At 40.8% G+C, this 15,656-nt stretch overlaps 1 protein-coding gene across 2 annotated transcripts in view; it reads right to left on the bottom strand.

Moving 5' to 3' along the window:
* pxk (PX domain containing serine/threonine kinase) overlaps positions 1-15,656 on the bottom strand; it is a 35,338-nt gene that overhangs the window by 12,860 nt on the left and 6,822 nt on the right. For both annotated transcript variants that reach the window (XM_038295867.1, XM_038295868.1), the window contains exons 2-12: positions 13,166-13,216; positions 12,739-12,786; positions 7,562-7,748; positions 7,235-7,312; positions 6,839-6,912; positions 6,018-6,092; positions 2,271-2,375; positions 2,083-2,184; positions 1,848-2,009; positions 1,623-1,740; positions 1,474-1,552 (exon numbers count right to left, since the gene is read on the bottom strand). In XM_038295867.1, coding sequence (XP_038151795.1) covers positions 1,474-1,552; positions 1,623-1,740; positions 1,848-2,009; positions 2,083-2,184; positions 2,271-2,375; positions 6,018-6,092; positions 6,839-6,912; positions 7,235-7,312; positions 7,562-7,748; positions 12,739-12,786; positions 13,166-13,216 — 1,079 coding nt within the window. The remainder of the gene's footprint in view (positions 1-1,473; positions 1,553-1,622; positions 1,741-1,847; positions 2,010-2,082; positions 2,185-2,270; positions 2,376-6,017; positions 6,093-6,838; positions 6,913-7,234; positions 7,313-7,561; positions 7,749-12,738; positions 12,787-13,165; positions 13,217-15,656) is intronic.

Here is a 15,656-nt window from a genome sequence, read left to right on the forward strand (position 1 = left end):
AACTTGGAAACAATTTGACTGCATGATCTGGTGAATTGCAAAGTGCCTTGAAATTACATGTGTTGTGAATTGGCGCTATAGAAATAAACTGAATTGAATTAGTAAAAACATCAAAACTGAAAGCATTTCAATCACTTAGACTGAGTAGTTTATAAATACATAGGTCGCTGTGGCCTCAGTGAAGGATGCCACGTATGCATCTTTGATTACGGTAACTGAAAGGGGACAAACTTGTCAGGCCTTCATGTGTTGAGGGTGTATATGACTGTAGATCACTCTACTAGATGTTTCCTTATGAAATGGAGAAACGAGAAAAAGCAACTCTGCTCAGCATAGCTTAGGTAGATGATCCAGGTCCAGGAAGTAAAAAGCCTACACACAGATTCATTTTAACTATCGGCATTTCCAGCTCCACAACTAAGACTATGAACTGAACAGGATGAAGGAGGACTAAGCAGGGTTTTTACTTTTTGGACATAGATTAGCCACCTAACACCAGCTAATGAGGGAGCTGTGCTTCAAAACGATAGCAGAGGTTTCAGGCTTTATGCGGGACAATGCAATATTACAAGGAAGTTTATTTTGTTTTGTTAGAAACAGGGCAACGTCGTCCAGCAGCTAATCTGTCCTCCCAGCAGAGATGGCTTCACAGAAGTCAGACCAGCAGACAACTGTAGCTATTAGCTATACTCCCGTACAACTCAAACACAGTTTAGTGTATTATACAGAGGATCAAGGATATGGAACAGTAAAATTGCTGCTAACTAAGTTGTCTGAACTTTCCACAAGGATTTGTGGTCTAAATTATATTTTAAATTGTTTTATACAAAGAAATGTTGTTTTTTTTGTTTTGTTTTTTAAACACAATATCATATAGAAGTCTGAAATGGTGAAATATATTTGTTTTTATGGAGACTGCCGCTCATTAAGCCCCTTGAGGGTTTTTCGGCAGTTGTCCATCACATTTTCTTTTTAAGTGAAACATTATTCTGTTTTTATGTTTTTGTTGTGAAAATAAAATAAATAAAAAACAAAAATATTAGCAGTAACTTGGTACCAAAAGCATGGAGAAAAATGCTTGTAACTTAATGGCATCGATAAAAAAATAAAAAAATAAAATAAAACAGCCTATCAAAGTTCTGTGCCTCTTCACCTGATGGGACAGGATGAGAACATGTTGCTTCCATAGTATTTATTACTTAATTAACTGTACCTCTCAGCTGTTTGCAATTCATTTAGCACCCCACTAGATGGCAGTAAATCTTAAGCACAGGAGTTTTGAATTAGTTATTTTAAATATCTTTATGTTAACCTACAAGTAAATGTAGTTCTCCATATTGTTCTTATATCTTTTCATTTATTTTACTGTGAAGCTCTTTGAATGATTTTATTTACAAACTGTGGATTTGGACCAAAACAACCTGAGGTTTGTGTTCGCCTGACTCTGCGCAGACTGAAGATGGAGGAACTCACGGAGTCTGGATGAGAGCTGGCACTGTGGGCATCCCGCTCTTACAGGCCTCTGTGGACAGGATGGACTGCAAAACCGACACTGAACACAAACATGGAGTCAGCACAGATGACAGGAGAGCCACTAAATAAAGGTTCAGGGTAATACGGACCCACGGAGGAGTGGGGGGCTGATGGGAAGTGATCGACGGGGACGCTGTCCGGCGGCCGGCCGTATGTCATCTCGTACAGTAAATGTCCGAAGCAGAACACGTCGATGCTTTCTGTGGTCTGAAGGTAAAAACACAGAAACACACAACTTCTACCATCTGATCCTTCAGTTTCTGCCAAATACTTTTAGTTTAGGTATAAATCTGTATCAAACCCAGCTCACATACATTGATCTTCCTCAGCTGTGTGAAAGCCGGCCTGAGGATGGAGGGAACTCCCAGCACGCCGTTCTCTATGTCCACTAGCCAACACACTCCCTCGTCAACCACAACGTTCGAGGCGTGCAGATGGCCGAAGAACAGGCCGCTGTCGTGGAGAAGCTTCAGGCCCTAAACGCAGACAAACAGCTGCAGCAGGACAGCTCCATCTGTTGTTTAATTCCTGCATCGTTGTGCGTTTTACCTCCAGGATCTGTCGGCCGTACAGTTTGATCTGCTCCAGCTCCAGGCCCTGGCTCTTCTTGGGGTTGCAGTACTTCTTCAGGTGACTCTCTCTGGGTTTTACCTAAACAGATCCAGGCGGGGATGGAAATGAAAAAAGATTATCATTTCAGGAAGCCGGCTGGATTCCATCCCAGAAACAGGGTTTACCTTGCAGATGTGGTCTCTCAGAGAGCCTTTTTCACTGAAAGGTCGGATGAGAAGAGCCGAAGACTCGCTGGTGCTCGAGAAAACCAGCGGACACAGATACGGGGTCTGGAAAACAGCAGAGTGGGGGAAGTTACATTCACTCAACTACAGGATCAGACTCTGTTCAGCAGCTTTAAAGCCGGGCTTACACTGTGATTTTTTGCCCTTTTCGGGGCGATTTTTCAGTTGTGTGAGAATTTTGCAATCAGGCCGACTGTCAGCCTGATTTTGCGTCCTGTAGTGCACAGGGGGTAACTAGGGGCGATCAGATTCAACGACCACCTCCCGATCAGTAATCGTAAGGTCGGGAGAAAATCAAACATGTTTGATTTTTTCAAACATGTTTGATCTTCTGGGCAAATCGCTCAGTGTGCAAAACAAGGATGAAATGCAGTTCTTTCTATAAATTGACAGACCGTAGTAGCCACATTTGCTCAGCCATGTCTTTGTCCAAATACGTCACCGCATTTTCTTTTTAGGGCTTTCAGCACAAAATCGCACAAATTGCCAAGGCAGCACGTTTCACTCTAGTGAGCTTCATATTCCTCTTCTACTCATTTGGTTTCCGGATAGACGAGTCCGAGTAGCGCCATCTTGCCCACCTGGTTTTTAGGCGTACAGTGTGAGCAGGTAGATTGCATCAGAGCATCGGACTGAACATGCATCGCGAGCTGTGAACTCACGCTGTATGACGAAACCCTGCATCGTACAGTGTGAGCTGTAGCTGCATGCAATGATTGAAGAAAAAAAAAATCGCAGTGTATGCACGGTTAATGATCAGAAGATTCCTGCAAAGTTCCAGCTTTTTTATTTCTTTATTTTTCTTTTTCCAGCGTTTTTATTCTCATTACACTGTCACAAGTACATAGCAACTTGTGACAGAGCGTATGAGTTAAATGCAGATTTGACACATCTCCTTGGGGAACAGTGGGCTGCCATTGTGCGGCGCCTGGGGAGCAGGGTGGAGGTTGAGGGTCTTACTCAGAGACCCAGAGTGGCAGTTTGTGGGAGTGGGGCTTGAACTCAGAACCTCAGGATTTCAAAGCGCAATGTCCTAACCACTAGGCCACCACTCACCAAGCAGGCATTAGCATGAAGGGTCTTGCCTCAGGACCCACACTGGCAGCTCATTCCCCCCCAGCTGGGATACGAACCCAAGACGGGTGACTTACCACTTGAGCTAGCCAGCTGCTAAGTCCAGTTAGTAGACCCAGAGACAGACTGAAGATTAGGGAAGGTTTACATGAGACTGTCTGCAGCCTAACATCTAAAGGGCGGCTTTAAAAAAACAGGACAGTACGGAATACTGTACAGAACATTCCAGGTTTTTCCCAAACCAGAACCAGACTCTCAGTGGTCTAAAGACCTGTTTTCAGATGAAGAGCTTCTGCTTCCTTCTGCTGACTGACCTCATTGAGATGCTGATTTCATCTTCTAACACAGCCTGGTACCGTTGTTCTGTCAGACCAGCATATCCATAGTCAATACCAGTTTATCCCTTTAATTTATCCCTTTAGTTTAGTATGAAAAATATGCTTTAAACTACTTCAACGGGCTTGTATCCCTGTAGCCATGTACAAGTCTTTGGTGTTTTTTTAGGCGTATGGTGATCTGACTTAAAATTTTTTTTTTTTTGAACATTACTAAAGGGATACAAGCCCCTTGAGGTAGTTTAAAGTCTATTTTTCATACAAAAGTAAAGGGATTAACGCAATACTGACGTCTTCTGATGCTTATCAACTATAGGTATGTTGGTCTGACAGAACAGAGGCCCATACCAGCTTTAATCACCATGGAAACACCAACAAACTAGAGAGTTTTTAAAAGAAAGGTGAGAGACACCAGAAAGAGCAATGTCAATGACCTGAATGTCGTCATTAAAACAACCCGGGCTTCCAGTGGACCTCAGCAGAACAACAGGCTGATCTCCTCCGCTCTGCCTTTTAAATTCATGCTAAACGTCAAGTAAATCAAGAACTGTCAGTAGGTCCATAACTACTTGTTATTAGTTTTTATGAGATATTTAAAGTCACTGATAAACTAAATAAAGGGTTTTTCATGGTGGACCAGAATCAGCTGTGAATTAAAAAAGTGAACTACACAAGTCAGTGGCGAATGGATCTGAACAAGATAGACTTTTACTCTAACCGTATTTTCACGACCATAAGGCGCTCCGTACTAAAAGGCGCAGTCTCAGTTATGTGTGCCATTACTGTATTTAACACACACATAAGGCGAACCGGACTATAGGGCGCGGGTTTTATATACCGGTACATGTCCTCTACTACGTTTAAATACCTCTACTGCGTATTTAAAAATAGAGCGGGAGCAAAACTGAGTATGATTGTGCTTTATTCATGTATTTATTACAAAGTATTAATCAAACCCATCAAAGTCATCATCCTCTGTTTCTGAATTAAACAGCTGTGCTAAATCAGACATGCCAATTTCCCATTCTTCGCTGTCAGAGTCACTTTCCGTGCAGCGCGGCTCCTCAGAAATAATGCCGGCTTTTGCGAAAGCTTGAACAACAGAGCCAGCAGACACGTTAGTCCAAGCATCTACAATCCATCCGCAAACGGTGGCGTAACTTGCCCGGCGCTGCCTTCCACTTATCCTGAAACTGTGGTCTCCGTCTGTCATCCATCGCTCCCACGCCGCTCGCAGCCTTACTTTGAACGGCCGCTTCACACCGATGTCGAGCGGTTGAAGTTCCTTTGTCAGACCTCCCGGGATAACAGCGTTCATTTGATTCACCTTTTTTTTTCACATCGGCTGTGAGATGGGCACGCAGTCACAGATTAACAGCGATGGTGATGCGTGGAAAAAACCACCTGGTCTCCTCACATACACCTGCCTCAGCCACTCTTTCATCATCTCCTCATCCATCCAGCCCTTTCATTTCCCTTATTAACGACTCCAGCTGGAAAAGTCTCGTTAGGCAAAGTCTTTCTCTAAAAAAAAATCACCATAGGTGGCAGTTTCTGTCCATGCCCACACTTCCTCCTTTAACGTTCTCATGGTGGTCTCAAGAACGTCCGCCGTAACGACACACATAGGGCGCACCGCACATTTTGAGGAGGAAAAAAATACAATTATATGCGCCTTATAGTCGTGAAAATAGGGTAATTAAATCAGTAAAATAAATCTTTTTATTAATAGTTCTGTCCCTAACCGATTCTGAACCACGCTGGCAGCAAAAAGCAGACGGTTGTCTGTCGGTGTTTTATTTTAAATAACTCCGCAGAGAAAGGAAAGCGGCTCATCATCTGATGCATTCTGGTTCCTGCTGAGGGTACAGAACAGGCCAGAAGTCCTGATCCGGTTTGCTGCTGCGGCTGCGACTCCGTTCTTCCAAGAAGCACAGGAAGTTATTATGGATGTTTCCCTGATGACTTTGCAGGTTTTTCCTAAATGTCCCAATCCCCCACAAACAGTCCAACCTTGCAGACGAACGGAAAGAAAATAAAATTGACAGCAGGGAAACCTTTCATGACGGGTAAGTCTAGCTCTGCTCACTTATCAGCTGGTTTTGTCAGAGGAAGCTGAAAGGAAAACAGAAGAGTCACAGCGCAGCAGTTTTCACGGTTTTCTCAAACAGTCGCTCACTGATAAGAACATGAACCTCAGAGCAGCAGAGCTCAAGATACTTCACAGAAAGTACAACTTATCAGCATAACTTAGCAGTTCAAATGGGACGGTACGTACAGATAGGTTGGTCAGGAGCTTCATGGTGGACTGCAGGTCTTTTTCAGAGAGGAATTTATCTGGACCCAGATCCACCTACGGACAGAACAAACACAGACGTTAAAAAAAAGTAAGAAAACCTCCAGTTGCTTTAGTTTATTGATTTAAAGGATAACAGGTTTCTGAATGTCCAGCACACAGGATAATAATGAGCTGAACCTGCAGGATTGAAGTCCCAAACGAACAGAAATGCCAGACTAATATAAACTAATCTACACTGACAATCAGAACCAACAGGATTAGGAAGGCGAAAGAGGCAAATATTTGGTCATAGCAGCTAAAATCTGTGGTTCTGAGCAGAGATAAGGACACATTTTCAGCAAAGAACCTTTTCCAGGAACCAGGGCTCTGAAGAACTAAAATGAAAGGTGGAAAAAACCCAGAAAATACTTTAATCTGTATTCTGTTCAAGCTTAAGAACCATTCTAAAGTTCCTTCTCGTTATTAGCCAACTTAATCTAATTAATGACTAGACCTACATTATAACAACTGTTTTAGATCTGGACATAAAAACTGGGTCCCCTAGAAACGTTAGCAGCAGAAGACCACATGGTAATCCACTGGAAGCTGCTGGTCATGAAGTTAATCCAAAATGAGTTTCACATTTCCAGCGACTTTGGAGAAACTCTAAGCAAGTTTCAGAGATAGAATCATCCGTTATTGTTTTAAAACCAAAGATCTGTGGGGTTTTTTGCCCACATAGCGTTTCTTTTGGTCTTTTGGTATGTGTGGCAGAGAATAATAGCCGAATAGTAACCTTAAGAGTCAGACATCCTACTCACCCAGCTCAACAGAAAGCGCTCTTTGGACTGCTCTTTGTTTTTGATGAGAAAATATTTCTTCCTTATCCTCCAGCCTGAAAAAAATACAAAAAACAGATAACAGAACTTTGAGTAAATAAACCAACATTACTTCAACCAGAACCTTTAAAATCCATTGCTTCTTAAAGCAGATCATTTTAAAATCAATTTTTCTGACTCATAGTGGAACTTTTCAGAAAAACCCACTAAAAGAGGAAGCAGTTTGTCTGAAATAACAGCTATGAATTCATTTCGTTAAAGCTTATTATGATCTGGTGTGAAACACATGATGTCAACAATGCATTTAGGGTAGGATCAAGGTCTAGCAGGAACACTAGTATGACCAGGAACTCCATCAGAGACGTCAGTGAGGCTTACCCATATCTTTGAGGGGCTCCAAAACCTCCCACTTTGGGTCCGACCTGAAGAACATGGAGACCTGCTGCAGAGCAATTTCTGTGACAGAGAGAGTAATTGTTTACACTTCAGTCTTTTTATAAAAAAAAAATACAGATAAGGGCCCTAAAACTTTAACGAGGGACTTCTATGATTAGTAAATACTTTCGACCAAAGAGCTGCTCCAGTTCCCAATGCAGGCCTGGATCCGTCTCTGATCACTCTGTAACTTCTCAGAGCGCCTCGCACTACGACTCGCCCTTTCTGGGCAAGTTCAGCAGAAAGGTTTGTGCAAACGCTCAAACCAACCTGTGTAGTTGGCAGAGTAGTTGTTGTGGTCCAGGAACTTCTTGACAAACAGGGAAGTAGAAATCAGGGGATGCTGGGTAATGAAGTCCAGGTAGGCCTGCAGTCCCCTCTGCCTCTCTGCTATGAACTCTCTGTCCATGTTTCCGATCAGCTTCTTCGGAGGGAGCGGCAAACTGATTCCACAGACCTAGAAGAAGGAAAACAAGAAAATCCTTCACATTCAGTCTGGAGAAAAACACCAAGAGGTTTGATTCTGGAAAAAGGAAATGAGGCGGCTTCCCAGAGACCAGAGAAATTTCCAACAACTGGGATCAAGACAAATCAAAAGGATGCAGAGTTGGTTACACATCATCAAGGTATTACAGCCCCCGTGTTTGCTCAAATGCTTCTAGTTTTTATCCAAGAAAGAGCTACAAAGATGCATAAAGCAGACTGGGCCAGCTGCTGATATCAGTTTTAAACTGGGTTTTAAAAAGCTTCTATTGCTAAATGTTACAATCTGCCATCATACAGCTCCTAAAGCTTACTGTACATTTATTGCTGCACAATGCCATTAAACTGACTGAAAACAATGCTTAAATAGCTATATTAAACAATAAAGGTAGGAAAAACATTATTACAGAATTCCTTACATAATTTTGGCACAAGTAGGACTAATCGATACATTCTTGTTTGAAATATCAATAGTTCGATCTTAAGCTATTTCTGTAATTATGCTGCTATAGGCTTAGGCTGGTGGAGGACATGGCGACCACTTCACATAATTCCACTTCATTCTGTCTCTATTCTCATTCCAACTCCTAATGTTTTTTTTTTTTTATTATAAAAAATACAAAATATTGAAAGAAAAAAACATTAAATTAAACACAGAAAAATCACTCATAAACCTAAAAAAATACATATATAAAGAAAACCAAAGAACAGTATTACTTAAAGACATAATGAACAGAATTTCCTAAAAAATACAAATATGGATTTTTAAGAATTAAATCAATCAAAATTAATGATAAATTTATTGTCAATTGTATCGGTCTGCGCCAGGTGACGTCAATGTTTACCTCGGGCGCGGTGCATCGTGGGAAAACCACCATAATAGGTGGAAAGTCGAGATAACCCACACGCGGCTGTTCTTTTGGCACAATTATTTACCAGAAATGACACGATCGTGTTGTGTGAGAGGCTGCCAGTCCCGGTGTCGTGCCAAGGTAGTTATCCCTGCGAAAATTAGTATCCCCTCGTCGGGAGCGCGCACGGAGTAGGAAGAACAGCCCGACTTAACTCCGCTTCAATTCCAACGTGCAGAACTTGAAATGTGAAAGGTTTTACGTGTATGAAAGTTGAGCTTTACTGTTTTATTTTTTTACTTCACGTGTTATAGCAGAATATCGCCAGTGATATTGATCTAAAACTAATAATAAAACACAAACGTTTGCTTGAAAGCTGGTCGCTGACAGCAGTGTCTACTCCTCCCTCTGAAGGCAAACAGATCCTTGTTCTTTTCCACACGTTCATTTAAAAAATCTCTCATTGTTTCACAGTATCCAAATGTTCTCATCCCATTGAAAGCTGTTGTAAACCATATACTTGTAATAAAAATGACATAGAAAATGGAGTGCACGTGTAATCATTAAAGACTATATGCGGAAGGAAAATAATTTTTTCCTGGTTGAAATTTAGTACTTAAATCTATATTTGTGTTTATAGTAACGTACAATTTATCTATGTTGTACTATCCTTAATAAACAGTTTGTCTTCTAACATCAGCCATTTTATTTCATCCCATTTTGCCAGAAATGGCAATATGGGATGAAATAAAACCTGCTGTAATCTGTTCCCCCTGTCTAAATCAGGCAAAAAAAGGCCCAATCTTTTTCATTTTTGGCTTATAAGCATCTTTTATGATGACAATTTATTCCTGAAACTTTGGAGTTGATTGACCTTTATTTCTTAAAGTTATAAGGGGGGAACAAATTATAGCAGGCCACCTGCTATAATCTGTTCCCCCCTGTCTAAATCAGGCAAAAAAAGGCCCCGGCTTTTTCATTTTTGGCTTATAAGCATCTTTTATGATGCAAAAAATGAAAAAGCTGGGACCTTTTTGGCCTGATTTAGACAGGGGGGAACAGATTATAACAGGTGGCCTGCTATAATTTGTTCCCCCCTTATAACTTTAAGAAATAAAGCTCAATCACATCCAAAGTTTCAGGAATAAATTGTCATCATAAACGATGCTTATAAGCCAAAAATGAAAAAGCTGGGGCCTTTTTTTGTCTGATTTAGACAGGGAGAACAGATTACAGCAGGTTTTATTTCATCCCATATTGCCATTTCTGGCAAAATGGGATGAAATAAAACGGCTGATGTTAGAAGACAAACTGTTTATTAAGAATAGTACAACATAGATAAATTGTACGTTACTATAAACACAAATATAGATTTAAGTATTTCAACCAGGAAAAAATTATTTTCCTTCCGCATATAGTCTTTAATGATTACACGTGCAGTCCATTTTCTATGTCATTTTTATTACAAGTATATGGTTTACAACAGTTTTCAATGGGATGAGAACATTTGGATACTGTGAAACAATGAGAGATTTTTTAAATGAACGTGAGGAAAAGAACAAGGATCTGTTTGCTTTCAGAGGGAGGAGTAGACACTGCTGTCAGCGACCAGCTTTCAAGCAAACGTTTGTGTTTTATTATTAGTTTTAGATCAATATCACTGGCGATATTCTGCTATAACACGTGAAGTAAAGAATAAAACAGTAAAGCTCAACTTTCATACACGTAAAACCTTTCAAATTTCAAGTTCTGCACGTTGGAATTGAAGCGGAGCTAACTCGGGTTGTTCTTCCTACTCCGTGCGCGCTCCCGACGAGGGGATACAAATTTTCGCAGGAATAACTACCTTGGCACATCACCTGTACGGTAATTTCGCATTCTGCTTACTTTTTTCCATATAGTCAGAGAAACAAACTCAATCCTTTAGTCCTTCGTTTAGCTATGCTGCGGTTGTTTACACTACGCCTTTTCCACCAAAAATGGCGTCTTAGCAACAAATGTCACGTGACTGGCGGAGACCGATTAATGAAAGAACTTTCTGAAACAAAAGCATTTTCAAACTCTGTGGCAGAAAGAAACTTAAATAACATAAACAAATCTCGATTAACTAAACTTTTAAACAACTTAATAATATTTAACTTTCTTTTCTCAAAATGCATAATGTTTCTAGCCAACCATATCGCCATCCTGGCATGACTTAACAAAAAATTATCGTCTCTCTGCTTTTTAACATCATGGCAGCTCATCTGGTCAGGTTCTGTTTAGCTTTCCGTAAAAGTTAAAAAAAACAATCCACTGGACTTGGTTTCCAAGATCTGAAGACGTTTCGCTTCCCCTCCAGGAAGCTTTCTCCAATGAAACGTCTTCAAATCTTGGAAACCAAGTCCAGTGGATTGTTTTTTAAACTTTTACGGAATGACTATGACCTGGATGACTGAGAATCTTCATCAGCGTTCTGTTTAGCTGTGTCTCCATCCTGGATGGAAATATCAGATGGGCTGCTGCCATCAACACCTTCAATTATGGATGAAAGAGTGGGGCATGTTTTTAGTGGTTAGTCCTGTTTCTCTCCTAGACATAGCCATGGACTCACCTTTTACTGTGACTAACTGATGTGCTCTATTTCATCTCTTTGACATGAAAACTGGCTCAGAGCCCATCTGCTAAACTGTTTCTTTCCCAGACGGATCCGGATCCACATTTGCAGCTGGTTTACAATTTTCTAACAGAACATATTTATAGATCAGTGCTTCCATGTTCATTTTGTGATTGTGCTTCTGTCTTCTTAAATCCTCGCTCACTCTGAGGCTGGTTGAGTTTTTTTCCTCTCCACTGCCACTGCATGCAGGCTCAGTGTGAGGGATTTCTGCAGAGTCATCAACACAATGCAGTGGAAGTCTACTGTTGCTACATGCTAGTCCAGGAGGAGCGAATCATGCAAAGTTAATGACTGGATGCAATCAGATGATTTTCCTTATAAAAAAAAACATTTAATCAGTCTGAAAGTATCACCTGATTGAATTGTCTCTCTAAAGTTCCTTCAGATACCATTTGCTGTGAATTGGCGCTATATGAATAAACTGAAATGAATAAATCTCCAGCTTTCTGGGTAAATACCAAGAATAGCTAATTCCAGCACTGGTGGGTAAATAAAACTAAGATTTACTGGTGATGGTGATTCTTCACATTCCTGAGATACAGCCTAAATGTTTTAACCTTCAAAATATGTTCAAAAATTTCCTAAAACATTTAGGAGTTCAGAGAAAAAGGGAAGAAAATAAAGAGTTGAGCAGAACCCAGAGGTCCACTGGAGTCTCACAGAGACAGAGTGAAATAGCAAAGCTCAGAGTGTGTCGCAATCAGCCAGCAAGGAGTTTGCTTAACCAGCCAAGAGGTTGGTCAAGCACCGGGTCACCCCCCCCTTCATACCCTGCAGTGATTCATTAGGATTCAGTTCTAACTTCTAGGTCTTTCCAACACAAATAAAAATAAAACACGGCTGTGAAAGAATAAACCAAGAGTATAAATGGAAGGATGGAAGGTTCTAAAAAGGATCTTAATTGGACTGACTGACCAAAATAAACACGGTTCTAGTTACCATTTAGCTCAACTTCTGTCACCTTTCTATCTTCCATGTCTTTTAAGTTTAAATGCTGTATATCCAAACATTTTTAGCTTTTTGCTTCGCTTTAACAGACAAATATCATCAAATGGTAATCAATTGCAAAGCAGAAACCCAAACCACAATCATTGCTGCAATATTGAGGTGAATAAAATCAACAAGGGCTTCATCGATTCAACATTTAACATCTAATGACAAAACAGAGAGAGGAAAACAATAAGAAGAGAGGGACAAAACGTAGAACAAATAATGGATGTCTATTCTATAAAAAGTTTGGGGCCCTAGTCTTTGCCCCAAATGTCCTCTGGGTTTCAGGCAATGTGAGCGTCTCAGACTTCTACTCTAACCTTTTGAGATGCATGACTAGATCGGCCCACCGTCATGTTTCTCTAACATCAAACAGAGGAAGTGACCTCTTCCATGGTGAGGAACTTTAACCTTTAACCCAGCGTTTATTGTGGTGAGACTAGAGTGAAGAGAGTGCAACTCACCATCAAGCTGCTGTTCAGGATGTCAAAGTCGCTGTAGCGGCGAATCACCTGCAGCAAACGGAACCACATCTGTCAGCTTCAGACCTCTGCATCTCATCTTTATTTCAATCTGAATTTATTTATCAAGTTATTAGAATACTATGAGACCCAAACGCCAAACACATCTCCTGACTCCAGTTCTACATCTAAAATTTAATTGGACAGCAGCGACATTTAATAGAATACACAGTTTAATTGAAGGGTAGAGGCCATTCTGGCTCCCAGGGAGGAGGAAGAGGAATCGAGGGAGCTTGTTTTGAATTATGGTCTGATTCCAGTTCTGTTCACATCCCCATGTAGACGGAAATCATTTCATAACCTGGTTTAGAATCAAAGATGTATTGAACATGATAAAGCTGCAAACAGATGCTGTGATTGGTGTGCTTACCTGCCAGCTGTTGTCTGAGGATACACCCCTCTGGACCCTGATGATGTACTCCTGAGACAAAGAAAAGGTCATGAAAAAGTCAGAAACATTTAGGACCACTTTAATACGACATGATACACGGCGTATTTATGGTGTTTGGTTAAATAAAAGCAAAAACCCCGAAGATATTTGTATTATGAAATTTAGGCAGGATCGGGATGAGGTGGCAATAAAGATGAACACAAAGAACAGTTTCTGCTAGAATTAAAATGTGTCGTTTTATTTCGCCACAGAACTCAGCAAAGCAAGCACATCAATCAAGGCACGGTGCTGAATACAAATTATATTGTCTCAATACAATTTATATTTCCCCCCTACCATGACACAAGGATCGGAGGGCCGGTCAATCCTGGCAGGACAGCAATTCGCGCAGCTAGACATCCGTACCCAACCCTAGCAGACCCCGCCAGTGCCAACCGCCATCCGTCATTTATCCCAAACTTCAAAGGAAAATCTTTCACCCAATCAGGAAAAGTGATCGCTTCCTCTCAAGCCTTGAGCGCATGATTATAGAAACCAAAATATGGAACGGGCATCCTCCGAACCCATCCAGGGCTCGTGGACAGCCGAAACCAAAAACACATGCATCATTCTCAGAGCATGGCACAGAGAGCTCGTGAGTACAAAAACAAATGATATCATGCTCTCAAGGAAACAGAAACTTAGATAATGAGAGTGCCTAGGTAATAAGAGTGCTTCATTTGCGATACAAAACTTGTATGATTGTCAAAGAACATAAAATATAAAACACATATATATCAATATTCAGCTGTCTGAGACTTGTGTTCATTCCCTACTTATTTAGCCTGAGGTCACCAGGGTCAAAGTCCTAATTATTACAGTTACAGAGGCATAAAACGAAAGGACAATGAAATGAGAAATGATGCAGTTAAAGGTATAGTGGAGGATATTTTTTTTTAAAGATCCGCCCTCTCCACTTAAAAAAAAAATAAAAATGTACATGCACAACCCTGTACCTACTCCTGAGAGGGAACGTCTATTAAACCTGTGCAATAGCGTGCAGGAGCCCGTTTTTCCTTGTGCACGCTGTTTCTAAAAGTTGCTGTTTGCATCGCTCATACAGGCTCACTTTCCAAAAGAAGATTTGCCATTTTTCCACCATGTCACTCACCCCCGGTAGGTAAAAATGGGGACGAGCACGTAGGACGGCCTTACGTAAACATATCACCAGAACGGTTGACAATTAGGAGGACCACTAATTTTGTTGATCCATCTGGAAAAATAGCCTCCTCCGCTAAACCTTTAAAGGATTCATTTATGGTCATGGCAACATTTTTACTGTTTAAGAAGATCGCTGTTATCGCCAAAGAGCAAAAAACATTATTTAACAAAACCAAATCTGTTTTTTTTCCCTTAACTAGTGGAAAAATTCAAATTTTACAGTTTATTAAAAAAAAAAGCGATATAGGTATATTACAAATATCTAACAATATATACAACATTTACAAAGGTCAGTGATAACATATACACTTTTAGGAACCAGCTCTAATGCAAACACGAGCTGGCCAAAGGTTCCTCGCTTCACACTAAATATGTAAAAACTGGCACTGAGGGAATGAATGCACATGCTGTCATGGCTTTGAATGTAATACAAAGAGTTCGTTACATATTTGCATCAAAGGGCTTCAAGGGGTTAACATTAAATTACAACTTTTTATTTCCTTATTTGAACTACTGATATGTGGTTTAGGAAGCTACATATCCCACATATCTAAAGGAACTGAGTACGATTCAGAAATGTTTTTAAAGATTTATCTCACATTCATAAGAGATGTGCTCCATCTGCACCATTATTTACGAGGTTCTCTCTACTTCTGCTTCATAAACTGATTACCGTATTTTCACGACCATAAGGCGCACCGTACTAAAAGGCGCAGTCTCAGTTATGTGTCCCATTTCTGTATTCAACACACACATAAGGCGCACCGGACTATAGGGCGCATTTTTTATATACAGGTACATGTCCTCTACTACCTTTAACCCATTTAGGCCGGGAAAGCATTACCGCATTTCTACCATTCAAGCCGGGGGCGCTGTTGCGTAATTCTACCATTGACGCCGGGAGAGCATATAAGTCAAGCAAGAAGAAAGAAGTTTTTTTCAAGCAAACATGGAGGAGTTTGACAGAGAAGAGATGTCGGAAGGCAGTGATTTTGAGGAGTGTGTCGGCTTTGATGACGGTATAGATGAAAATGATGACTTTGAACGCGCTGAACCAATCGAACTACCACCGCAATGCACGGAGTGTTTTCAACCGCACACCTGGAGTGAAAGTTGATTTGCCTGCAGACACCACACCGCTGCAGGCATTTGAGCATATTTTTAATGAAGAACTTTGGATGCATCTTGTTACCGAGACGAATAGGTACAGTGACCAAACAAACCAAACTCCAACAAGAGCAAAGATGGCAAAGTGGTCACCCGTGACTGT

This window comes from Cyprinodon tularosa, unplaced genomic scaffold (genome assembly GCF_016077235.1).
Source record: "Cyprinodon tularosa strain WSP-4 unplaced genomic scaffold, ASM1607723v1 ctg361, whole genome shotgun sequence".
Lineage (NCBI taxonomy): Eukaryota > Metazoa > Chordata > Actinopteri > Cyprinodontiformes > Cyprinodontidae > Cyprinodon > Cyprinodon tularosa.